Source organism: Stenella coeruleoalba, assembly GCF_951394435.1.
Source record: "Stenella coeruleoalba genome assembly, chromosome: 8".
Lineage (NCBI taxonomy): Eukaryota > Metazoa > Chordata > Mammalia > Artiodactyla > Delphinidae > Stenella > Stenella coeruleoalba.
This window is the reverse complement of record NC_137154.1, coordinates 4648547-4676040: the sequence shown is the minus strand read 5'-3', so window position 1 is coordinate 4676040 and position 27494 is coordinate 4648547. Positions and strand designations below refer to the sequence as shown.

Genomic DNA, 27494 nt, shown 5'->3' with positions numbered 1-27494 from the left:
ACTTCTCATACTGAATTTTCTACAAGTTGTACTGACTTAATAAATTCTCTCCACTGAGAATCCCTGCAGGGGTCATGCCTTTCCAGATGCCCTTTCCCTAACTTTCAGGCTTCAGCTCAGTGTACCTGGCCACAGCCTGAGTATCCTCAGGCAGCACCAAAGGTCCTTTAGCTCACAGGAGCCCAGGTTCCAGGCGGACTCCCCTGAAATGCTGGGGTCATTGCCCTAAGGATTGCTGCTCACCTTGCTGGTCAGGGCTGCCTCCGGCCTCTGCAGGGGGCTGTACCTAGTTGCAGGGTCTTTCTAGGCAGCTGTTTGCCTCAAAGTAGTCCTGGAGGACACTGTTCCCTTCCCCTCCCTCCACACCTGCACCGTGCAGCTCCTGGGCACTTACAATGTGCCTGATGCAAATTGGAATGTGCTACAAGTGTAAAATACACACTGGATTTCAAATATTCGGTACATACAAAGAATGTGAACTATCTCAATCATTTTTATTTTGATTATACGTTGAAATGATAGTGTTGGGGATATATGGGGTTAAATAAAAGATTATTAAACTGATTTCACCTGTTCCTTTTTTACTTTTCTCATATATGGCTACTAGAAAATTCTAAATTATATGTGGTCGGCAGATATTGCAGTTGGCAGCACTGCCAAGAGGGACATGGAAAGGAGGGCAGCCCTCCCAGAAGGAGTCACAAAGCCCCCCATTTCCAAGTCCCCTTCCAGCCCCCAAGGGTGAAGTGGGCTAGGTGGGCTCCTCCACAGCGTCCCCTCCCTGCTCTGTCTCGAGATGTTGATGGGACTGAAAGCACGCAGAGCAACAGGGAACACTGCTCATGGAGAACTCCGTCATCCTACAATGCTTGTCTCTACCTCCGGCTTTCTGCCACAGAACCCAGATCCCAAGGGGTCACAAAGGCGTTGAAACAGAGAAGAATTAAGAATTTCTTTTCCCCGCTTTGGCTCCCCATCAGAGCTAGGCTGTTCCAAACACAACTCAACAAATCATCAGCTTGCTCCTTGGCTCCTGGCTTACTGGTGTGCCTAGTGGCCAGGCCCTATGACCCCACTTCTTTTATTTTATTTTATTTTATTTATTTTTTTTTTTTTGGCGGTACGTGTGCCTCTCACTGTTGTGGCCTCTCCTGTTGGTGGGGCACAGGCTCCGGACGCGCAGGCTCAGCGGCCATGGCTCACGGGCCCAGCCGCTCCGCGGCATACGGGATCTTCCCCGACCGGGACACGAACCCGTGTCCCCTGCATCGGCAGGTGGACTCTCAACCACTGCGCCACCAGGGAAGCCCGACCCCACTTCTTTTAGTGGTGTGTTTGTAAATGAGCTTTCTAAACATTCTCCAAGGGGCCAATACTATTAATGAACACAGAAACATAACAAATAGACTTTTCCACTACTAAGTTAATTACAACAATGGAAGACATGTCAAAATTTTATTCCTCTTTTCTTTTACAATAGAACCAAAAGAGAGTCAACTTAATAACTTATCTTACCTGCTGATTTCTGCAAACTAGTTACTTTACAAACAATAATAATATTATAACAATAATTATGGAGAAGTTAATTGGATAATAGAGCTTTTCCACAATTTAAATGGAAACACATAAGAAACTAGATAATTTTCAGTCCCACAACTCAAAATGCTACTGACCAAACCAACCCTGCTGTCTGCATTTCACTGTGGCCCTAGAGGAGACTGGTAATTCCTGTGACTCTGGGGAAACATCTACACTCAGAAATTCTCCAAGGTATTCAGTAGTTCTCTACAGATTTTAAGTTGTATCTTAGCAGCCTATCTGGAGAATTTGTTTCTAAACAATTTAGGGGAAAATCATTATGGCTTTTTATGCAGAGAACCCGCCAGAGGAAGAAATTCCCGGGAGAGGGTGAAGTCAATAGGAATGGACTTCTACTTCTCTCCAGGGCCTGCTTCCACCCTCCATGACTCAGTGTTAGTGCAGACAGTTCTCCCGGGATCACAGGAACACATGCTCTCTCCTCGGGTCCAGACAACAGCAGTTATGTCATGCACCTCCTCAAAAACAGAGGGAGGGTTTTAATCGCCAAATCCCTCAGAGACTCTGAGTAACCCCTTGGTGCCCTGATGCAGAGGGAAAGCTTGATTTTAACGATGAAGCTGTTGGTGTAGACCTGGCCTCTTGGTCCTTAAAACAACTTTTCTAAACGAGTTTTCCTGCAGAATATGGAGACGAAATCCACATGCAGGCACATTTCACCACGTTGTACTTGACTCAATGTTCAACCCTTTGGATTTAAACTCAATATGGAGAATCTGCGACAAGCATCTCCCGAATTCCTCTAAGATCATCTGCTCTGCCAAGCTCTCAGAGCAGTGCTCCTTCTCGGCCTCTTCGCCCTGAGCCAGCAGGCAGGCGCACGTGGCTTCCACCACCTCCCAGGAGATGCATGAGGCTGACTGCCTGTCAGAAGCAGACCAGTTAAAGGCCACGTTCAATCACTCCACTGTTTTTAAATACCTTTCGTATTCAAGGAGACGTGTTTGTCAAAGCATTGTAAGAATGTCACCGGTAAAATCTAATGTCTTCCTAACACTGGAAGCTATGTTACCTGTCATGACATAAAGGATTGCTCTTAGAAGAAGAATACAGAGGTCAGGTGAATCTGTCAGCTCCTAGACGTCCCTCTCACGGCAGATCCTAAATTTTCTCAAACTGAGATCCACTAAGGAGCCCAGAGACCTGGGCTGCAGTATCAAGCCCATGGGCTGGGCAGCGGTCGAAGCAGCAGGAATCTTAGCTAAGACAAGCCATGCAGCCTTGCTCTAAGCTCTGTGCACAAGTCTACCTGAGGAAAGCGGCAGTAGGACAGCTACCCAGGGCACCGGCCCCTTGCGCTACAGACGCACAATGGCTCTGAGGACTCGCCTCCTAGGGGGCGTTTTGTCAGCATGGCCTTGCCTCGGAATGCCCCCTGGATCCCTGAAGAGGTTCTGTTGTACGGGACCAGCCACTCTCCCCACTGGGCTCAAGGGGCAACTGTGGCTTAGCTAGATAGTTGCCCAAGTCATGCTCAAACTGAAAAAATTTAGGAAAACTATAAAGTATTAAAAAGTATTGGATTATGAAAATATAGACGTTGGGATTGGTTAAAATCTCTCTATAAAGGCAATACACGATGACTTCTGTTGAAGATGAAAGAACAGGGCTGTCCTCGGGTCAAGAGTCTTAACACTTTGAGGCCAGACGCCAACGTATGGAGCGTGGACCCCTATCACATCCCATCGGACACACAACATCCCCATGTCAGGCAATGTTTTCACATATAATTTCACAGAAGATGCAGCCATGTTTCAGTACATTTTTACCAATGACGACCTCTGCAGGTCACAGTGATGAGTATTTCTGATGTCTCTAACCAAATAAGCATGAACTTGGCTTTTCTACATGTTATCAATTAATTAATGATATCCAGTACTTTATCATGACATGACCCATCACAGAGAACTCAAAGAAACTTTTTAAAATGGATGAATCTAGTCCAATATATAATAAAATTATTACTCAATCTTTGAGACCTGCTAGGAGTATAATATGACCTCAGAATAATTAAATGGGAAGATATCCAACTAAAGTGGACTCCATAATCACTTTAGTAAGGAATACAGCACACACCGAGAACATCTCTCTGCCGTCACTTCCTGTGGTAAAGAGTGGTTCGGGTGTTTGCTGCCTAGAGATCATGCCCTTGCCTCCTGAGGTCCTGTAGGGACCTTCTGCTCTCGTACGAAACCAGGGGTAACTCAGGCGGTCAGGACAAAAAGGTCAAGCTAAGAGGACAAATAGGACCAAGCGAATTCGACAGCAGGCGCTCCTCTGAGCTAACAGTGTGTGATCTAGGGTTGGTCAAGACAGAGAAAGAAACTGGCGTCTTCCTTCCCCATCCCTTGTCCCCCACCTACAGACAAACACGCTTTCTTTCCAGTGTGTAAACTGTTTTAACTCTCCTCTCAAATTTTATCTTTTTTTTGGCCGCGCTGCACGGCTTATGGGGGGATCTTAGTTCCCCGGCCAGGGATTGAAACCGGGCCCCGGCAGTGAAAGCGCGGAGCTCTAACCACTGGACTGCCAGGGAATTTCCAACTCTCCTCTCAAAATAACCTTGAATTCCCCTATTAGGAGGGTTAGTTCAGAGTACCTACCTATCTTTTCTGAATTTTGGTAGTCCTGAAAATTTAGTTGTTGACAAATGATGGCCGCCTTCAAAACCTCCGATTTCCATATAGTTTGGCATGTTCATTAGTGTTTTTCGTTCTGGGCTTTCTTCATAATTTTTGCAATCGATGCATTTGCAAATAGAAGAACACATAATTTTGGCCTGGTAATGTAAAATGCTTCAATAAAATTAGGTTGTCCTACCATTCATCAAAAACCAACAAATTCTATGTGGATCTTAAATAACTGTTTATATCTGTGTGTGCACGCACGTATGTAATCTGCGATTTTCATACCGAAGAAAGGCAGAAGTGAAGAGGGGCAGGTGACTGTGATGTGAAGGGAGGTGGGGAGGGGCCCCCGAGGGCCAGGGGGCGGGTGTGGGTGTGAGCCCCGAGCAGAGAGTGGGGTCTCTCCCTCGTCCAGCGGAGCACAGCGAAGGCTCCATCTGACCCTTGTTCTAATCGAAGCCTGCCTCAGCCGGTCATAGCACTCCAGCCCGACCACCCTTCTCCTTCAGCACCGAGGGTGTCGTGCTGGCTCCGCTGTTGCAGAGAACGTGCGCGTGGTAGAACATGAAACCCACCCGAGGCCGGGCCTGCGGTGGGCATTCTAGGGGGAGGCCCTTCCTGCTTCCTTGTGGGTGGACTTTGTTTCTTGCCACACAGTTGTGTGACACTCAGGGCTGGGGACCAACCCCTTGCTCAGGCCCGGCCTGGGGGCAGTCAGAAGGCTGGCCCTGTGACACTCTGGTTTCCAGTTTCCTCTTAGTTTCAGCCCCTGGGGGTTTCCGTCTGTCCTTTCCAGCTCAGACATGCATCTAATGGGGTGTGTTTTATTCTGCACCTCTGGGTGTTTTGAATAGGAGGTTCTTCGAGATTGCTAGTCTGTTGTAATGCCAGACGCTACAGGACATCAGCACTTTGCGTGGGCCACTGCCCGGCAGAGGAAAGTGGGCTGACACACTGTCTCGGCAGCCAGACGAGCTGCTTGGGAGCTGCCTGCTCAGAGCACCCAGGTGAATGCTCACCTGAGGACAAGGCTGCCCCCACTACCCCACCCAGAGCGTCTCCGCCCTGCTCAGCAAGGAAAAGGCCCGCCTCTGGGAGCCACCAGGTGCTGGCCACTGAGGGGAGCTCCAGCCCCTGGTCAGCAGCTGCAGGGCGGGCAAGGCCCTGGCACTGGGCACCCTCTGCTGGACAGTCAGGGCGGGCTCGGGGGAGACAACATGCTCCCAAAGGAGGCCTGAGCTCATTTACTTGATTCGTAAGGCGTAATTCACATTTGAGAAATTAAGGTAGATTGGTGGGTGCCCTTTTAGAAGCCCTGGAAGGAAGAAATTAAATTATATTTCTCCCTTTAAATTGAAGATTTTTTAACCACAAAGTTACTTAGGCCATATATTTAGCTGGTTTTTAAAAATAATACTTAGGAATTGCTGACTGACCTCAAAGCATTCACAGTAATTCTTAAGGCAGCCTGACTTCTTGCAATTACATCCTTTGCTGTGTCGAGGCTTAACGTCTCCCAATTGTCCTTTCCCAATTTTTTGTTGGAAAGCTTCCGGATTTCTATCAAGACATGCCTAAGACAGAAAATGCAAAACTCCATCAAGATATATTTTATTATTTAAAAATAATGTTCAGTGCAAAGTACCTGGCTTGCCCGACGAGCAGTGTGCCTCATCTCCTCACATCGTTGAGGAAGTGCATCACCCCCCCATTTCATTTTAATTCATTTGAACACTTAAAGGTAGAAAATTTATGGACAGTAACGATGTGATGGAAATCATTGTGTCCATGTGGACATATTTCCTTCCTGCATCTCTTGTACTTTTTTTCCTGAGATAGTTGGGATCATGGTACTCTGACACCAGCTCACGTTTGCTAAACGTGCACGGCGTTCCACTTTCTGTGTGATTTATACGCGTTCTCTCATTTAATCCTCACAGCAACCTTGTGGAGGAAACACTACCACTGTTCTTGCTGTCTGCCGGATGAAGAGACTGAGGCACCGAGAGGTCAGATGACAGCGACCAAGTGATGGAGTCCGGTTCCGGTCCCTGTGCTCACGTCCAGCCCCGGTTCTCAACCAGCAGGTGCCTGTCTCATACATCACGCTCGGCTTTTTATCGTGCTTTGTTTGTTTGACTCTTCTACCTGTCTGCTACCTATCTAGACTATTGTCAATGACAAGGTGAGGCCGTGCTCTTTATAAAGCTGGGCTGGAGCAACGCGGAAGGCACAGCGGCAGCCCCCGTCCTCCCTCTCCCCTCACAGGTGAGCAGCGGGGATCCGGTCGGCACCAGAGCCCTGGAGGTCCCCATCGCTGCAGAAGGGCCTTTGCAGTGAGGCTGCTGTGTTTGTGTGCTTTCACTTTTTACTGCAGCACGAGGGATGGTGGACGTGATGAATCTGAGCATGTGTGAGCCCCGTGCGACCCCAGCCAGACCAGGTCAGAGGACAGTCCAGCCCACCCATGCCGAGGTCCCTCATGACTCCTTCCCATTAACACACGCCTGAGGGAACCTCTATTCTGACTGGGATTGCTTTAATTTTGCCCGTTCTGGAACTTCATCTAAGTGGAACCATTTGGTGTGTATTCTTTTCCATCTGGCTTCTTTCATTAGCGCCGTGTGAGATTCTCCGGGCTGTGGCACAGAGCTGTGGGTCTTTGTTTTTCATTGATGTGTGTCACCTGTTAGATGATACACCCCGACAGATCTATCCATTCTACCACTGAACACACGGATTGTTTCCAGTTTCGGGCTATTATGAATAAAACTGCTATGAACATTTTTTTTTTTTTTTTTAGCGGTACGCGGGCCTCTCACTGCTGTGGCCTCTCCCGTTGTGGGGCACAGGCTCCGGACGCGCAGGCTCAGCGGCCATGGCTCACAGGCCCAGCTGCTCCGCGGCACGCGGGATCCTCCCGGACCAGGGCACAAACCGGTGTCCCCTGCATAGGCAGGCGGACTCTCAACCACTGCGCCACCAGGGAAGCCCTGCTGTGAACATTTTTGTACAAGCCTCTGGTAGACATGTAAACTCATTTCTAGGGGCTCTGTTTTTAGGAATGAACTGCTGGATCACAGCACATACAAAGGTTTAGTTTTAGTAACTATTGCCAAACAATTTTCCAAAGTGCTGGTACCAATTTACATCCCTACCAGCAATGCATGAGAATTCCAACACTTTTTTTAAAAAATAAATTTATTTATTTATTTTTGGCTGCATTGGGTCTTCGTTGTTGTGCACGGGCTTTCCCTTGTTGCAGAGCACAGGCTCTAGGCGCATGGGCTTCAGTAGCTGTGGCTTGTGGGCTCTAGAGTGCAGGCTCAGTAGTTGTGGTGCATGGGCTTAGTTGTTCCGTGGCATGTGGGATCTTCCCGGACCAGGGCTCGAACCCGTGTTCCCTGCGTTAGCAGGTGGATTCTTAACCACTGTGCCACCAGGGAGGTCCCCCAACACTTTTCAAATAGAACTTTTTATACTTTTAATTGCAGACAGTATCCTTTACCCCTGAAGAAAAGGCTACTATACTGAAGCTTAGATGCAATTGAAGCTGTGGATCTGCCTGTATCAAAATTGATATTTTCAACTGATGTATCTATAATTCAAGAGGCAAGTTAAAGTATTTTAGAAAACATAAACAGCCCAACCATGGCACAGTAGGAGAGCCTCGAGTCCACAGGGGATGGCCCTCAGTCTCCCTGGGTAAGTGAGAGGACACCAAGCCGTGGCCCGAGCAGGGGGGCTGTGCTCCCTTCTCTGCTAATCTTTCGTGCCCACGGGAAGGGATGAAAACTGCCCCTAATGCATTTAGCCTTTAGCAGGTGGCCTGCGGGGCTCTCCAAGGTGCCGTCTGCCCCTAGATTCTCCCTTCACCGGGAAGCCAAGGAGAATAAAAATCAGTCTAGGTAACGATGGCCGAGAGCTTTCACCCGACTTTCTTCACACAGTGGACCTCTCCGCCTTTTCAGACTACACTCTTTGAACTCAGGCTTATCTGCTGCATAACACAATCCGAATTTCTAAACCTCAAATCAAGGCAACGTGGAGGAGGACGCTCTACGGAGGCCGAGGAGGAGAGAAATGTGGACGCGGGCCGTGTGTCTGGGCCTTCGGGTGTTGGCGGGCGGGTGCCGGGGCTTCACCTCCAAGGCCCATCCTCAGGGAAGCCGCCGGGTCACGGCCGAGCTGATCGAGCACCTGGAGCGGCTAGCGCTTGTGGACTTCGGCAGCCAAGAGGCCGTGGCACGGCTGGAGAAAGCCATCGCCTTCGCCGACCGGCTCCGCGCCGTGGACACGGACCGGGTGGAGCCCAAAGAGTCAGTTCTGGAGGACAGATGTCTGCACCTGAGATCCGACAATGTGGTAGAGGCAACTGTGCTGAGGAACTACTACAAAACTCCCACCGGGGTGTGGAGGAGTGTTTTGTGGCTCCCGCAGGTAATATCTCTCGACCAAAGCTGGATGAAAAAGAGCCCTTCGCACACGGCTGAGTAGCTGTTCTGGGAAGGGGTGCCCTCTAAAAACGTGGGCGTGCAATGACTGCTTTGTTAGGAACACTAATGCTCCCACTCCCTTCAGCCACCTGAATAAAGCGACGGCTAGGTATCTCTTAGTAACTAACTCTTTTGAAGACAGAATTGGGAAAGATCTAGCCAAAATAAGGCAGAGTCCCTGATGCCAATGGAAGTAGAAGGTATTGCCAGTTTCCAAGGAAATGGATCAAATGTACTCACAGGCTTTTCTGTATGGAAGACCTTATCCCCTCCCCAAAAGACTGTCTACCGAACTGCATTTAAGTGAGTTTTTCTAACTGTTAGACATTGTATCTGATCACTGTGTGACACCCTGAGTTGTCCTTTTCAGTTGCTGCTTCCAGTGACTTGAGCAGCCTTTTATCTTTACTGAACACCCTTAAATTTGTTCTTGGGTGCCCACTTTGTTCCAAGCAGAAGGCTGCCTTTCTGCTAAGGTTAGGAGGCAGCTTGGGGGGGGGGGTGGATATGTTTATGGCCTTCATGGTTGTGACTTCGCGTGTGTATACTTAACCCCGAACTCGCTGAGTTGTATACATTAAGTGTACAGCTTTTTACGGGTCAACTGTGTTTCAGTGAAGTGGCTAAAAAAAAGACAACGTGGGTACTTCCATGCTCTTAAACCAGACCCTTCTGGGACCCTGCTGCCCCCATGAAGCCCTCCCGTGCCGGTGGAGAATAAAGGTCTTTCTCCAGCCGCCACTCTCACAACAGCCCCAGTCATGGTCAATACCGCCACCTTCAGGCATAGAGTCCTATTTAACGTATACTCTTCAACACTTTGGGTTTTCCCAATACTGAAATTAGAAATCTGAGGAGATCGTTTTGTGAATATCCCCTGCACTTTTAAATGCTTTCAGAATGTGTGTATTTAATGGAAATTTGTTACCTTAATGGCCTCAAACCGTTCCATGTCATGATGTAAATTGTTGCAACAATTATTACAATTGCACTTGTTGCAAAAGTCCCCGCTTGCAAAGCAATCACAGTACCTGTGAATAAAACAACACAGTGTGTCAAAGGCACCGCTGCGAGTAGTTAAAAACAAGCGTGCACACACCTACAGGGAGAGAGCTGGTCACACGCCAAGTCAACACAACTTTTAGTTACGCGATTCTCCTCTTCATGTGAAAATTAGATCCACTGGGATGATGCTTTCCAGTGACCAACACAGGAGAGAGAGACTCGTTAAAAACCATTGGTTTCATAAAATAGGCATGTGCAGAGTAAACAATTTCCTGGACAGTGTCCGCTGGCGTCCACTGTCTCCTGCCCCTAATGCCCGCCGCCCTTCTCCCAGGAACACTGTAAGCTGGTGAGCAAAGAGCCACTTTCCCATCAACCATCCCAACCCGGCTGAAAGTGAGTTCACCTCTCGGCCAGACCCCGCCTACGAGAAAAGAACGAAGGGACCTAGAGGTGGCTGGCCCCTGGCCCAGGCTTTGCGTCACTTTCATTCCATGTCAGTGGTGGAGAAAGGAGGCATGACTGGGTCAGAAACACGGGTGTGGCACGACTGCTGCCACACTGTGATAATACATATCGTCCACGAGCAGAGTCCACAGGACAGCGTGCTGAGCAGACCCTGTTCCAGCACCTGCCCCTGGGATCCTGGAGTCAGACGGGCAGTGCCCGGCAGTTCAAGGGCAGTGCCGAGCACCTTCTCTGCTGCGTTTCCCTTGAAGACCTCTCAGCGTTTATGACTGTGAACCGCTTTACATGCTCTCGTAGGAGCCTGCTCTTGTGCTGTGCGACAGAGGCCCTAATAGGCCTGAGGTTTACACCTTTTCAGTACGGGCGGGGGCAAGACACTTTCCTCAACTCCTGTAAAGATTCATGTAAAATATCCTGCTTGTAACCTGCGCCCTCGAGAGCCTTCGGGAGGCTCATCAGCCACTCCACGGCCTCAGCCTGTGACTAGAGAAGACCCACGGCGTTCTCTTCCGAGAGCGTGATTCATTGAAAAGAGCTTCAAATGCAGGTCTAACATCAGCTCTGCTTCTGGCCCCCCACATTATCTGATCCAGGTTATCAGTCAGCGTCTGGAGGCAGGAAGCCCTGGCACCTGACCTCCCGGGCTCGCAGGGTTGCTGAGGGAAGGCCTGGCGTGCTTCCCACATAGCGGGTGCCTCTGACAGAGTGCTGAACGAATGCAGGAGGGCCTCTGCGTCTGGCTATATGGTGGACTGGATGTTTGCAGAAACCTTCCTGTTACAGAGTTCCTGAACACAATTCTTTTAACATTATTATTATTTTTTTAACATTTATTATTTTAATATTTTTAAATAATGTGTCAAAATGCATGTCAAACCAAGAGGAGAGTAAAGGAGATTGTCAGATGTGAAAAGATAAGGAACTGTGAAGCCAGACAGGTGAGTTCTGTAGCTGCCAAGTGTTGTCCTGGGCCCTCTGCAGGTCCTAGGGATCAAATGGGCCACTCCTGCAGGAGACAGGAGACAAAGTCTGAGCTACAGAAGGTGGGAGTTGGATCAAAAAAAAACCCATATAAAGTGTGAATCCTTGAAAGGCCACCTCCCCACAAAGCTACTTCACAGAAGGAGAGCGTGGAGACACAGCACTGTCTGAGCCACAGGCAGAGAGCAAGGGGAAAATGTGAGAGTTTTTCCTGACCACTAGGATGGACAGAAGGGAGCGGAGACAATTACAGAAGATTCGGAGGCTGGAAAACAGAGGGGAGAGAGTTAATGGACAGCAGATTCAAGAACTCTGAAACCTGAGCTAGCAAGAGAGAGTGGGGAAGCAGCTCTGAAGGCACAAATGGGTGGCAGGCACCAGGCTGCTCTGAAGTGGGTGAAGGTGGCTGAAATTCTATTTAGGAGGTAGGGGGTCCCCAGGCTCCTTCCCTTCCAGTACCTGACTGCTCCTCCACCACCATGGCAAGAGACTGAAATTACTCTCTGGGGTAAAACAATTGAGGACTGGGGTATTCTAAAGAACAAAAGGGGGAAAGGTGAATCTGAGACCCCCAGGTTTTTCCACTCAGCCCTTAGAATTCTAGCAGGAGATTGGAAAGGCCTTCTCTGAGGACCCACTAGCCCAAGAGAAAATATAGAGAGTCTGACGTTGAGATCCCCCGATAAGTGGCTTGGTAAGATCACCCTACGGTGGAGCCACAGGGAGCAAGCTCCCACCAACGTACCAAGAGCCCCCTCCCTTCTGCCTTGCTCTTAACCATGAGCAGAGTGGCAGGCCAAGATCTGCAGACATTTTAGGGACTCATCCAATATGAAAGACAGAGGCCTAAAGAAACAGACTCTGAAGGGAAAAGAAAAGGGGGCGGGGGACAAGGGGGTATCAATAGCCTTGGAAAGATTAAGGAAAGTTATTGTATCCAGGAAACAAGAACACAATGCTAAAAAACACTCAGAGTACAAAAGATACATTATGTAAAATAAAAAAGTAATCACAGGGATGAAAAACTTAACAGAAGATAAGAAAACAGAACACACATACAAAAAAGTAGAAAACAATAGGAGAAAGAAGAATGTAGAGGAGCATCAGAGGGTCCAACACTTATGTAAAAAATAAGGGTTCCAGAAAGACAGAATTTTAAGAATGAAGGGGAGAAAGTAAGTCAAGAACATTTCCCAGCGCTAAGGGGCATGGGTTCCCAGAGTGAAAGGGACTGCCAAATGGCCAGAACAAGACACCTCTCACCAAATTTCAGAGCACGGGGCACAAAGAGAAGCTCCCACAAGGTTCTAGAAAGAATAAAATAGGTTTCATACAAAGGGCAAGAAAAAAGTTCACAGCAATACTGGAATCTAGAAGAAAATGCAGCAAAGCCTTCAAAAATTTAAAGGAAAATTCCACTAGTTGAAGGTGGAAATCCCATTGTCCATCCAAAATGATCATGTCAGTGAGAGGACAGACTACGACATCTTTAGACACATACGGTCTGAAAACATTCTCTCCCATCACTCTTGCTCGGGAAGCTACTGGAGGACATGCTGCCCCAAAATGATGCAGTGAATCAAATGAGGAAGATAATGGAATCCAGGAGCCAGGGGCTGAAACCTGAGGAAGAAGCAAAGGGAACCCTGGGCCTGATGCTGGAGGGAGGGTCCAAGAGAACTGTGCAGCAGGCCTGGAAACCAACCACCCAAGAGCAGGGCGGTGACGGCTGCAGGAAAGGCTTCCTCCAGACCAATTCACTGAGTACCTAGTGTGTTGGAGCACGTTGAGAGAACAGTTACACAAGCGGAGGAGAGTTAAGGGTTGAGTTGGTGTTAGGTACATTAGAAAACTGAGTATTGACTCAAGGGAAAAGGTAAAGAAGTGCAGGAAGAAAATTAATCAAGGCTCAGCAGTGAGTAGTGTTTTCATAGTCATAAAAAATAAATACTACTGATCCAACCAAGTACATCTGATGTCTGGGAACAGGACGTGTGTGTTGGGAGGGGGGTTACGTGTGAGTAGCAAGAGGGAAGAGAGCTAAATCCACATCTTTCATGGCACAAATACAAGAGATCATGCCCAAACTGAAAAGCCAAGAAGTAGCAACACAAGCACATTATTTAGATTTATGGAGGCAAATATTAAAAGATTTGGTTAAGGGCTAAACGTTCTTGGGGATCAGAAAATAAGGAACAATTGTCAGGGAACTACATTTTTTTGTCATAAGCCTTGTATAACTATTTGGCTCTTTATGTGCATGTGAGCTGGATAAAAATAATAACTAAATGAAAAGTCAGAAAGGATAAACTGAAAGATAAAGAAATTAGATCCAGATTCAGCATAAAAAGACAAAAAAGTTAAAAATATGGAAGAGAGATTAAAAGAAATGGTCGCTAGTTACAGGGGCTCACGTATGTCTGCTTAGCATTACAGAAGGACAGAAAAGAGAAAATGGAAGACAGGTATATTTGGAGTGAGGATATCTCTGAGTTTTCTGGAACTGTTGAAAGTTGTGGATCCTCAGATTTCAGAAACCTAATGAACCCCAAAAAGGCAAATAAAAAGAAAAATTGAAGACAAAATTGTAAAAAGGCCAGAAGAAAAGACATTACCTAGACTAACCACTCACTTCATGTTAGAAATAGTGGAAAACAGTAGAATAATACCTTCGAAGCACTGAGAGAAAAACTGACAATCTAGAATTTTATACCTAGTCAAACTACGCTTACTCACCAAGGTCCAAGCTAGGCATATTTCCTTTCTTGCACCCACACCTTGCTGGGTGCTTTTATTTATTAACTCTGTCCCCTCTACTTTTTAAAACTCTATGTTGAAGATTTGTAGCTGTGTATCACTGAACACTCATTTTCTTCTTCCCCAAACATCAAGAAAGGGTTTCTACGCTTGCTGCTTATCCTTCCTCATCTCCTATTCTTTCTTTAACCTACTGCGCTCAGACCGTCTTCTCCATCCCCCTAACTCTCAGACAACCTCCTTAACCAGAAAGGCAAGGACCTCTTCACTGCATTTACCTCTCAGCAACGTGTGACACTATTATGCTCCAGAACCACATTCCCCACTTCCTATCAGACATTTCCACCCTATCAGACATTTCCACCTCCAACTCAGCATGTCCACACCTTAACTCCTGACCTTCACCTTCAGCCCTCACTGTGCTCACTCTGTAGTCTCTCTCTGCATTCATGGTGTCCATCCACCCAGTAACATGACCCCTGAGTCATTTTTGACGATTACCTTTCTCTCTTTACTCACATCCAAGGGGTTAACCAAGTCTACTGATTCTGGCTCAGAATGTCTTTGCTAATTTTATTCTTGATACAAGTAAATCACATTTGTTGTAGTTTTAAAAAATGTAAATAAGCAAAAAGGAAAAATTACAATCACCCAGAATCCCACTCCCTAGAGATGATCATTTGGCAAATATATTTCAGAGTTTTTCTGTAAAACGATACATATTAAAATAAATACATGTTGTTTGGTTACATATAATATATAAAAAAAGATCATATTCTATACACTGTTTCAATGTGCTTTCATTATGTAACAATGTCAGTAATCAATGTGACAGCTTGTTTTCATTACTTATCAATATAATGTTATGAGTGTTAATATTACATGTAAATAGATTTACATGCCATTTTAATGACTGAACAATACCCCATTCTACAGTGGCATCATAATTTAGTTAATAATTCCCCTTATACTGAACATTCAGATTATCTTATATATTTTGGAATAATGAACAACACTACACAAGTGGCACTGGCCTCCTTCCTGTTCCGAGAACCGTGTACCCTCTCTCTCTTGCCACAGGGCCTTGGCACCTGCTGCTTCCTCTGCCTAGAACACTCTTATCAACCCACTTTCAATCTACCTCTGCCCCCTCATCCAACACCCCTCTTGTCCTCTGGGAAGCTTTCCTGGCTGTCATACCTGGTCAGCTCCCCCCGTCGCCCTCTGCCCATTGCTGCTCCTTTCCACCATGACCTCCACGTGTGTGATTGTTTTATTCATGTCTGTCTCCCCCACTAGACTGTGACTGCTGAGAGGGCAGGGACCATAACTCTCTTGCTCATTTCTGTCTTCCCTATTCCTGAAATCACAGGCATTCAAAAAAACTTTGTGGAAAGAATAAATGATGAGTGGAGAAAATGCTACAATGCGTATGTTTGAAATGTCTCTTAAATCTGTGTATTTTTTCTTCGTTGCTATCATCTCTGCCCTAGTTCAGGTCATCAGCATCTTTTGTCTACACTGTTGTGATAGCCTCTTAACTTTCAACTTCCTCCACTTTGCCGTTAGGGCTAATTTCCTAAAACATATACCAGGCAAAAAGAAGCAAAGAAAAAGCGGTAATCAGAAAACACAAAAGTGGTATTGTGTATTTCTGGTGGGAATGTAAAATGGTGCAGTCACTGTGAAAACCCGTAAGGTGTTTCCTGAAAAAGTTAAACATAGAATTACCATATAATCCAGCAATGCCACTCCTAGGTATACACCCAAAGAAATGAAAGCAGGGACTCAAGCAGATGCTTGCACACCCGTGCTCACAGGCAGCATTGTTCACAACAGTCAAAAGGCAGAAGCAACCCAAGTGTCCGTCAACAGATGAACGGATAAACACGCGTGGTCTGTACATACAGTGGAATATTATTCAGCCTGAAAAAAAATAAAGTACTGATACATGCTACAACATGGGTGAACCCTGAAAACATCATGTTAGTGAAAGAAGCCAGACTCAAAAGGACAAATACTGTTTGAAACCACTTACATGAGGTGCCTGGAATATGAAAACTAAAAGGCCAGACAGAAAGTACAGCAGAGGTTACCAGGGGTTGGGGCAAGGGGGTAATGGAAAGCTACTTGATGTGGGCAGAGTTTCCATGTGGGATGATGGTGATGGTTGCACAGCATCGTGACTGTGATTAATGTCACTGAATTATACATTTAAAAATGGTTAAAATGGTAAATTTCATGTTTTGCATATTTTACCACGATTTTAAAAAGCAAAAGGTGCAGAGAGCATGCGTGAAATGCTGCCATTTTACTGGGGAAAGAAAAGAACTTCAATAGATAAACTTTAAGACTTCAGAGGGAGACGCAAGAGGGAGGAGATATGGGGACATATGTATATGTATAGCTGATTCACTTCATTATAAAGCAGAAACTAACACACCCTTGTAAAGCATTTACACTCCAATAAAGATGTTAAAAAAAAAGCCTTCAAAAAAAGGTGGTACAAATAATTCCACGTATACCAATAATAAGACAAAGAATGCAAATGGATTTTTAAAGTCTATTAAAACATGGATTATTAGATTTGCTTTTTAAAAAGCCAACTATATTTAGATTACAGGAGACACACCTAAAACATAACTACCACACAGAAAGTATGAACATAAAGGGATGTTATGAGCACAACCTGCTAATACTAACCAAAGAAAATGTGGTATAGCAACATTAATATGAAACCCAAAAAAAAAACCAAATATAAAGCAAAAAGCAATAGGTTACAGAGATATATTTAACAGTCGTTGGAATAATTCACAAAAAAGATATAACAATCATGAATTTGTATAACCCTTCACTATAGACTCAAAATATACAAACCAAAATGGAATTATAAGGGAAAAATAAGCAAATTCACAATCACAGTGAGAGGTCTTAATGCACTTCTATCAAAAACAGATAAATCACTCAAAATTTAATAAGCATTTAGCAGATTTAAAAAACAAAATTATCAAACTGGAGCTAATGGATAGTAAATGTATCTAACAAATAGAGAATATACATTTTTAAGTTAATATAGAATATTTTAAAAATCGATCAAACATTAAGTCATAAGGAAGTCTTCATTAATTTCAAAGCATTGATATCACATAGACCATATTATCTTACCACATTATAATTAAACATAAAAATTAACAACAAAAATGTTGCTTAAAATATATATATACATACACATATATGCATACATACATGTCTGGATACTTTGAAATGTACACCTAAATAAGTCATGAGGTGAAGAGAACATTATAATGAAAATTACAAAATATTTTGAGTGAATGACAATGAAAGTAGCACATAACTCTTGGAGGATGTAGCAAAGCAGTACCTACAGGCAGTTTATAGTTTTACATGCATTTCCTCAAAAATCAAAAAAGACTGGAAATAAATAAGCATTTAACACAAAAAGCTAGCAAAACAAGAGAGTAAAATAATAAAGGTATGAGGGAGAAAATAGTAAAGAGTAAAAGTCACTGTATTTCTGAAATAGGAAACAGAAAGACTAGCAAGAAGTGACCGCCTGGAGGGGTGGGATGTGGGGGTGGGAGGGAGGGACACACAAGAGGGAAGAGATATGGGAACATATGTATATGTATAACTGATTCATTTTGTTGTAAAGCAGAAACTAACACACCATTGTAAAGCAATTATACTCCAATAAAGATGTAAAAAAAAAAAAAAAGAAAGACTAGCAAGAAAATCAATAAAACCAAAAGTTGGTGCTCTGAAATGACTGACAAAACAGACAAACCTCTCATGAGACTGACTGAGGAGGAGAAAAGGTACAAATAAACAATAGCAGAAATTAAAATTAGAAAAAGTTAAAGGCTATAACTACAGATACAGAGATAATTTTTAAAATAATAAAAGAATATATGAACAGGGATATATTAATAGACTTGAAAATTTAAAGAAATCAACAATTTTCAAGAAAAAATAAAATAACAAAATGAACTCAAAAAGAAACACAAACTTAGAGAGAGCAATAAGTACTAAATAAAATGAATGAGTAATCCATCTCATATCTCCACTCCAGCCCCCAAAGACGCCAGCCCAGAAAGCTTTACGCACAAAGTTTAATCCAACTTCAGAGAACTAGTAAGTCCTACTTTGCCCAAACCTTTTCAGAGGCTAGAGAAAAAGAAGAGAGTCCAGTGGGAATGGGCAAGACTGCTAATGCATTTTATTAGGCAATTCAGCACTAAAACAAAAACCAAAGAAAATATGAGAAAGGAAAAGGACAGATCTATCTCACTCATGAAAAAGATACAAAAATCCCAAGCAACATATTGAAAACTAAATCTTGCAGTACATACAAAAGATAACATTAGTACATCATGATCAAATTGGGTTTAATCCCTGGTCTACAAGGGTGGATGACCATTAGAAAATGTTGTAATAGATCAAACTGTAAGATTAAAAGAGGAAAGAGGAAAACAATCTGATCATTTCAATGAATGCAGGCAAAAAGGCTTTGATAAAATCACCACTCATTTATAATAAGAATTTAAAAAGAAAACCTCTTAGGAAACCAGGCATAGAAGGACACTTCCTTAGCTCGAAGTGGGCATGTGGCAGAGAAGGACCCACCCTCCCCTTACTCTGCCCCTTGCCAGCAACTCTGGTTGAGCATGTGGTCAACTCCGCTCAATTTCCACTCCGCTTCCCAGCTTCCTACCCGGTATGGTCTGACCACATGACTAGGTTCTGGCCAAAGGGATATGAGTGCAAGTGACTGTGGCAGTTTCTGGTTACGCCTTGGAAGGTAAGGAGTGTGCCTTCGCCCTCCTCTTCTTCTTCCCCAGTGGGTGGAATGCAAATGTGAGGGCGGCAGCTGGGGCAGCCTTCTTAGCCCACAGAACCGAACCACTCACCTGAGGATGGCAGAGCAGCGGATAAAGGAGGTGGAGACACTGATACTGATCAGCTGCCCCAGAGCCCTGAAATGGTTGTCATTTAGAGTCTTTGAAATAGTGTCTAAGCATGTCTTCTACCTACTACAGAGCATCTCTCAAAAACCTCCAGCAAATATCTTATTTCGGGCAGGGTAAGGGAATTTTAGGAGTGTTTCTATTAAAATCAGGAGCAAGGCGATGCCAGCACCAGCACTTCCCTTCATCACCGCGCTGAGGTCCGAGCTAAGACTATAAGGCAAGGAAAAGGATGAGATAGGAAAGATACCATGGTCCTTCTCTGCAGGCAAGATGACTGTTTAAATACAAAGGTGGAGGAAATTCACAGGCGAATCACTACAACTAAGAAGCGGGATCCACGCAAGGAGCAGGATTAAGAACCCAGAACCACACCCACATGTGTACTTCAGACCTCGACAGCTGACAGGGAACACACTGCAGTTCGTGGGGGACCATATTACGGTTCTGCAAGAAGTGGTGCTAGAAAATTAATTGTACCTGTGGGAAAAAAAATTAGATTCCTACCTAATGCCACCCAGAAAAATCCATTTCAGGTGCAATAAGGCCTCAATGACAAAAAGCAAACCTTTAAAACTTTTGGAAATAGTCTAATGACACATCTGTGTAACCTTGGGATATGGACAGATTTCTTAAACAGGGCACAAAAAGGCAATAATAATAAAGACACGTAAAAAAACTAATAAAGACACGTGATAATTTTGACTACATTAAATTTAAAACTTCTGTTCATCAAAAGTCACTGCTCACCTTCAGCCATACGTATCGAGGGCCCAGTAGACATCGAGCTCTCGCTAGACACTGGTGATACAGTCGTAAATAAGACACAGTCCTCCTTGTCATAAGACTTACGGTCGTGCTCCCTCTTGGGGTTAGAATGAGGGTCAGACAGGGTTGAAAACCCATGTCTAGGGCCGGGATATACACCTTGGCCCCCAGCCAAACTTCCACTCCCTTCTACTACTCATGTGGGCTTCCCCTCCACGCAGAATTGCTGTCCTCTCCTAGTAGGCTCAGACTGGTCTGCTCCTGTTGGTAACAGCGATAGTGGCAGCCACAAGAAGAGAGCTGGAAAAGCATCACCCTCTCTGGTCTCAGGCTCCCCCGCTTGGTGGGTCAGTCAAGACAGAGGTAAGGGTTCCAAGTCTTCAGTGGAAGGAAATCTGACTGCCTGCAGCTTGATGAATGAGAGTGGATGGTGGTCTTTCAGGGCATGCCTCATTCCTGTGAGTTTATGCTCTGTCACCGTGCCATCTGCAGTCTAGGTATTCTCGTACAAGGTATTCGTGCTGTCCCCCTTCTTCAGTCTACTGTCACCATTGCCCAGGAAACCACATCTACAGCCATCACTTGAGGTTTGGTGGCCCCTCTCTTGGCTGTGAAATACCAAGGGAGCACCATATGTTAAAGATGCTGTCCTTGAGGTACAGACTGTTTTAGTGCTGGCAGGCTGGCAACATTCCAGCACTCTGTGGGTAATCTTACTCTGTCACTTAACGAGAAGGTGATAATACTGTCAAGAAAATACCTGCGATACCCCGTGGTACAGTCACTTCTCATAAGCACATTGTATCCTAGAATTAGCTGTAGTGTTTGAAAAGATTTGAGATGATATATATTCGAAACTCACTCTTCATTCATTGGCACCCTGACAAATCCCCAGCTAGGAACACTTGAAAACATTGGAATAAATATTTGAAACGCTTTAGATGCATATTTGAGCTGGTAAAAAAAATTAAAGAAATGCCTCAGAGACCAAAAAATGAAAGAGAAGCAAACACTCAGCGGGGTAAGCTGAAGCTGAAGCCTGCAGCTATCTCAGGGCTCCGCTGATCCCAACAACCAAAGGCTTTGGTTTTAACTGTTACAGGGAGGAAGAGCGGGGGACGACAACAACCATAATAATGGCAAACAGAACATCTACAATATGCCAGGCATTGCTCTAAGTACTTTATACACTCACGCATGTGTTTACATATATTTAATATATTTACATACATTAATGCTCAAGGCATGGGACCAGCTCCAAGATCTACACATAAAGCTGGAACGGTAGAAGGTCTGTACCCAGTGGAAGAATGAACTAGGAAAAATGCCCTGCAAAAGAAAGGGCAAGAAAAATGCATGTGTGCCTTGGCTTGAGAGGAGGGGGCTCACTTGGGTTTGAGACCTGAATTCATATTAACTGTGTGGCCTAAAAAAAAAAGTCTTAGCCAAAAATTTTAGGTTGTCCAAATTGAAGGGGCCACCAAGTCCCAAGTAGAAACAAACTCAAACTTTCTCTGAAGAAATGTACTCTCAAGCCAACCTCAAAGAATTCCCACATATAAAGTTCCAGTGATTATAATTCTCTCTCTCTCTCTCTCTCTCTCACACACACACACACACACAGAAAATCACAAAATACATGAGGTAACAAGCCATAATGAGTGAAAGATCGAGAGAAGAAACAAACACCAGAAGCAGATAAGCAGAGACTTTAATATTAGAATTATAAGCTATAGAATATAAATTATTTATTATTCTAAAATATAAAAGAAGGGATCAAAAGTATAAGTAAGGAACAAGAGACTATAAAAAAATGACCATCCAGATTTGACCTTCTACTCCACAGAATTCTGATTAATTCATTCTAGTTAATTAATTAATCCAATTAACCTGAGGCAGAGGCAAAGGCCATTTGAAGAAGCAATATTGGAGACTACCCAATCTATGATTAAAATCTTGATTTAGATTTGATTAGGGTGAAAAATTAGATAGTATAACTTCTCCCAACAAGTCCCACCCAGTATCTCAGCAAAAATTGAGTTGGAATGGAAGATGCTTAAAAAATTGAGTTTGGATTTCTTTAAAGTCGATACATGAAAGGGCTAATTAAAACTGCCATGGAAAAACCCTATACTCATAACATAAAGCCAATTCCTTCCTTCAGCGTGCTCGTGAAAGAGAAGAGCCCTTTCTCCACTCCACTGCAGAGGGTTCCTTATCACTCTATGAAATTATTGTCCAAAGGTTCAGAACTTAACACATGTCACTGCCTGTATCAAAAAACATCCTGATACAAAAGTGGGTTACAAATCAGTGTTTTAATAACCTAATCATGATGCAGTAAATCAATGTTTAAAATGCATAAAAATTATTAAGAAAATCATTTCCCACAGTGATGGAAAGGTAGACATGAACTACTTATAAAATCTTAAAATCAATTTTTAATAATCGATAAATTTTCAATAAAATAATCACAAAACATTTATCTACCTTTTAATTAAGTTTACATCAACACCATTTTAATTATACAGATTAACTTTATCATTTAAAAATAATTCTCAGCTTTTTTTGGCTAATGGAACAACAACAACAAAAGGTTGGAGCACATGATTTCAGGTTTCGAGCATAATCAGCAAAGGCACGACAAAGAGCGGCTCTAGCAAAGGGGGTGAGTGCAGAGTGGGCCCCTCCTCTCCCACAGCAAGAAGGCAATAGATAACCTTTCCAGACGCGGAAGCAAGCTTCAGAAAGCCTGAAAACAGAAGTCACTAAAATGGTAGCTTCTAGGGAGGAGTCCAGAGAGTGGGGAGAGGTGGAGCAGGGTACTAGGACTTTCCATCATAATCAGATATAGTCACTGATTTTTACCCACGTGTATGTATCACTTCGATTTCTAAAAAATACAATAATGTGTTTTTCTCTTTATTAATGGCCAATTAGTAGTAATCATTCTTAACCTTTATCCAGGAGAGACTCCCAAATAAAGTAGGACAAATGCACTCCAAGAAAATTAGATTCCATTGCCTTGAACGTGGCTTAGCTGCGGGGAGTAAAGAGCTAAAGGAAGCCAGTGGTGATGCTTGCTAGCGAAGCAGTGAAGCCTGGTGGCGAAGCAGGCAACGGTGAACCCACCCCTGACTCGCTCCAGTGCGAGTGCCTGTGGCACACTGAGAGACAGAGTGGTGTTGCCGCCAGCACCTGTTCACGGGTCTCTCCAAGAAGCTCCGCAGGGGTACATTTGCCCATTCCTTGGCCTTTCCAAAAGCAGTATTTCCAGAGATAGTTGGTTTCTCAGTGACAGACTGATAACAACCAAACTGCGATGCACTGCTCAGAATGCTGTGTGTTAATTTATGGTGGAAATAACCCCTCCGGTGCCCATAACGTTTGCAGCCTCTACCCAGGGCCCCCTGCTCCTCGGGATGGAGCTACTGAGGAAGCTAAACGGCGGCGCTGAGTGTGCTAACAGAGGCGCAGAGTCACGGGGCACAACGGGAGGGTGCAAGCCCCCCGGCACACGGCACACAGCACACAGCACGTCTCTGGAGAAGGCCGCACCCGTGGCCCCCAGCGACACTGCCTCCCTTCCCTGGACAGCACTGGAAACGCTCTGAGCCTCCTTTTCCTTTGTTCCAGTGCTGACCGAGCCCCCTTGTGATGACAAATTCTTCCTTTAGTGTGTCAAGTCACCGATTAATCTGGAAAGCTGCCTCTAGGCAGGAAGCTCTTTCTTGGGCTTTTCCATTATGAGGTAATCAATAAGTTAAACCCTTCCTGGAGACTCATCTTATCTCCACGTCCTTAAGAGTTACCTCATTCTGTCCCCGGTCATAGTCTACACCTTGCTCTAGGCTTCATGGGTTATTCACAGGCTCCCCAGTCGCCAGCCCAGCCAGCAGCTTGGCAGCCCCTGTGCACAGGAAGCCGCGCCCACCCCCGGCTCTGTCCACTCTAGACTCTACCACCTGGTCCTCCACCGCATCAGAAGTTCCATCTGGGCCGGCCACTCCGGCTTGACAGTGTCGTGTGGTCCAGGCTTTGCCCTCTGCTCTCCTTCCTCCTCACCCAGCTGCATTTTTAGAGCTCCTGATCAGTGGTCTCGTGGCGTTTCCAACGTTCAGACAGGTACAGGCCTCGCATTCACAGACTAAACCAATGACAGCTCAGTATTCACATACAGTCAACCCTAGATTTCAACATTAACTTTAAAAAATCAGATTTTTTCTCCATTTTGTTTTGTGAACCAAGTTTCATGGACTTCTGGATTTTTAGCCACGTCTGCACCCCCACATCACTGTCCCATCACTGGAGCTCTCAGTGACTTCAGCAGAAGCTCTGCAACGGAAAAATCACGTGGAGATGGTGGCTAGGGTTGTTAGACATCGGGCGAGGCGGCATCTCCCGTTCCATCACGTAACAAAGCTAGGCAGGCACTCAGGGCAGAAGGCAGCAGCCCGGAGCAGAGGCTGAGAGCGGCAGACCACACCAGTAAGAGTCTCCGCGTGACAGGGTGGGGACGGCGGCTCGAGCACACGGTGCCGTCAGTCGGGGTGGCTGGTCCGCTTCCTATTTCAGCCACACCACCCACCCCGGCCCATGATTCTGCTTCACAACCTGCCCTACCACGCTGCTGAGCGAGCCTCCAGGGAGCTGGCACCCCTGGGGGAGAATGTTTCTAAGAGGAATTCAATATAGAGTAAACCAATGCATCAAACTTTTAAAAACTAGGAGGTGGAAATGTTACAGTTAATGCTCAACAAGGATGCCGTGTTTAGCACTTGTCTGGGGCGCTGAACAAGGTAAACCTAAATCCAAGAAAATCACACCACTTGCGGTCCTTTCCTAGGTTAGTTGGTCAAGATAACACCAAAAGATCCCAACCAGGCTTATGCAGAATGTGTGGCTTCTTGTTGCTCTGGTTTACAAGGAGCGTCAGGACCCAGCTGTTGAGTCTCAACTGTAGCCTACACGCTACTAGCCATTCAGGTCTGTCTGGACTCTGCTCCACTTACTGACATCTAAACGACCTTATTTCTATTTAATAATGAAGGATTTGGGATTACTTACAATTTCAGACACTGTGATTTGGTACAGTTACATGGCTTTTTAGACTCTGTGTCCCATGAACTAACAGTTACTCTATAAAGATTAAAAAAGAAAATGTATTCAGATCATTACTCTTTAAAAAGAGAATTAGCTAAGCAGCTGGTGTTTTTGAACAAATACTGAAAATCTCAACACCAGAGAGTTACAGGTGTTATTTATCGGTGCCTGATCAGGAGGGGGTGCGGCACGCACATTCACACGTGGGGGCGCGAGCCTGGCCAGGTCCAGCTGCACGTCCAGGGACCCTATCGCTGTCTGCTCCCCAAGAAGCCTTCCCCGAGTTTCTTCCACTGATCTGTTTAAACCTCTACTGTGTGTGGCTCCCCACACCAAATAGCTTTTTAGTTTTATTTTCTGTATTTTCCAAAATCAGAACACTAACGAAAAGTATGAATCAAAGACTAACAGATAAACGGCTGTTCACATTGTCAGAGCTGTCCAGCTAGGATTACCGCCAGTATCAAAGCGTGTTTGGAATGTGTCATGTGGGCATTGGGGACCTCCCTCCTCACCATTCCTTTGGGGATTAGCCTAGAAGCCATCTCCAAGGGTGAAGGAGGAGGAGAGATGAGTGTGCGCTGGAGGCGGCTAAACCTGAGAGGCGGCTGTGGGTTAAGAAACCGGGACAAGTTCCCAAGGGCTGCTTAGAAGTGTTGCTTCTGAGGGGACTTGGGATGTTGGCCACGTGAGGCGGTGGGTAGATCTGGGGACGAGAAGGAGCACACGTGTCAAAACCCCGGCTGTGACTGGGGCCCTCCCTCCCTCCCTCGCTCGAGTTCGGCCCCCTGCTCCCCGAGACGCGTGTGCAGGCTTCGCCTCTGCAACCACTGGCTGCTTCCGGGCAGGGACTCATCCTGGTCCCGGGTTTCCTACAGGAGCTGCTACAGTACTTGGCACACACAGGGCTTGCTGACAGTCCCCTGTCACCCCACGGAGCACGGGAACTACCCTCGGCCTGTGCTCCGTGCCCTCACAAACACAACCGTCTCCAGTCAGGGCTGAGGTCGGTCTAAGCCTCAGCTCAGCCCACCCTCCCCTCTGCTCTGGCTGCTTCGCTCATCAGGGCTCCGCCACTCTTCTCACCGGCTCTGCTTCTGTTTCGTGACCCCGTCCTCCCTCATTTGAAACAGCAAATGGTAACTGACTCCTGGGTGAGCTGCTAAGTGTTCCTTCTTCTGGAGATGTCTCTCGTTTTTAAAATAATGTCCCCATACTATGTTACTGAATGCTATATTTATTTATTCTTCGTCTAGTCTAGTTCTCTCCTTTAGAGAGAGGAGAGTTGCAGCCTTCTATTCTCATGGGTGCCTGGAGGTGGCAGATCTGGCTACACTGCTCCTGGCCCACCCACCCTGGATCACACATGGGCTGTTCAGGGGAAGGGGACATGCGCACAGACTTCACTGCTCTTGCCCTCAGCCCTGCCTCTAAAATGGGGCACGGGGTGGCCTGGCACTACCTGTCCAGAGGAACCAAAACTCTTCTCTTTAAGAATGAGGTGGAGGTCCATGGAGACACTCCAGTGGTGATCCGCCACAATTGTGGAAGCAGAGAGGACAATTCACTGAGTACCTACAGTGTCAGGAAGATGCCAACAGGCACTGACTAAGAGATCACCATGTGGCCAGGACTGTCATAAGAGCTTCAGGGGAACACCAAAAAATATATATATTTTTAAATTTACAGTGCCTGTTCTAGAGGAATCCACCAAATAATTTGGGACATGAGATGATATATAAAATTGAAAAATTAGAGAACAGAAGATATTATATAATCAACTATCAAATTATATGATACTGATTGTAAATGACACAAAATTCAGGGGCAGTTTAATAGAGATGTAAAAACAAAACAAACTACTTCTGTAAGAAGTAGAACTTGACATTGACTTTCAAGGGTGTGAAGTTTTTTGTTATTCAACAAAAGGATGTTTCAGTTGAAATAACAGCACGAGCAAAGACACCACATCAGGGATGAGCACAGAGCGCCTGAGGGGACAGTAAAGGGACAAGTTCCTTGTAATGGACTAAACTGGGAAAAAACTTCCATGGCTCTAATAATGTTTGACTACTCTTTTTGCCAATCTGAAGAGTAAAGGGTTAGAAGAGATCTGGACAACTCTGCCTCAGAAAAGTATTATAAATAAACTGTACCACAGTTGAGATATGACCTTATCTTTAAGAAAAAATTTCCAGAGAAGCGGACTCTTGCATATTATAATGTTCATTATGTCACCAAAAATAAAGGCCTCAATGATGTAACAAAATTCACATTAACGCCTGACTGATAATCAGATTATTAAAGCTATGCAGAGTGACAGGACGTGAATTTTTATTCATATGATAAGGTAGTTAATAAGTTAGCCAGTTCACCACCTATCTCTGAAGAATGACGATTGGGTGAATTCACCCATATGGACTGCTGGCCGTAAGGCCCAAGCTGGCCTGCTTTTACGTCATCTACTATTTTAGAACGTTTAAACAGTATTGGGCTGACAGAATTTCCTTTCTGATGTCTTCAGACCTAGCTTGACCCTCTTATCTCGTGGAAGTTTAAAAAAAAAAAAAAGAAAAAAAGCCTAACAAAGAGATAAAGAGGTCTAGCCAATTAGTTGTGGTTGGGAACTCATACAGAACGAGACAGGCAGCAAACAGTTTTCTGACAGCTCCCTCACCACAAATAATAAATTGGTAGAGATTCCA

General features: G+C 45.1%; 1 protein-coding gene and 1 pseudogene across 3 annotated transcripts in view; one reads left to right on the top strand and one right to left on the bottom strand.

Annotated features, from left to right (window-relative positions):
• Positions 1-1630: 1630 nt before the first annotated feature.
• The window catches only part of TESMIN (testis expressed metallothionein like protein), a gene marked incomplete at its 5' end in the record, with an annotated part of 38561 nt that continues 12697 nt past the window's right edge, over positions 1631-27494 (bottom strand). For both annotated transcript variants that reach the window (XM_079929663.1, XM_079929664.1), the window contains 4 exons: positions 1631-2463; positions 4203-4378; positions 5663-5800; positions 9651-9753. In XM_079929663.1, the coding sequence (XP_079785789.1) occupies positions 2256-2463; positions 4203-4378; positions 5663-5800; positions 9651-9753 (625 nt within the window). In that variant the 3' untranslated portion in view covers positions 1631-2255. The remainder of the gene's footprint in view (positions 2464-4202; positions 4379-5662; positions 5801-9650; positions 9754-27494) is intronic.
• On the top strand, positions 8091-8981 carry LOC307189731 (glutamyl-tRNA(Gln) amidotransferase subunit C, mitochondrial-like; annotated as a pseudogene). The gene has a single exon. The product of its transcript is annotated as a glutamyl-tRNA(Gln) amidotransferase subunit C, mitochondrial-like (transcript).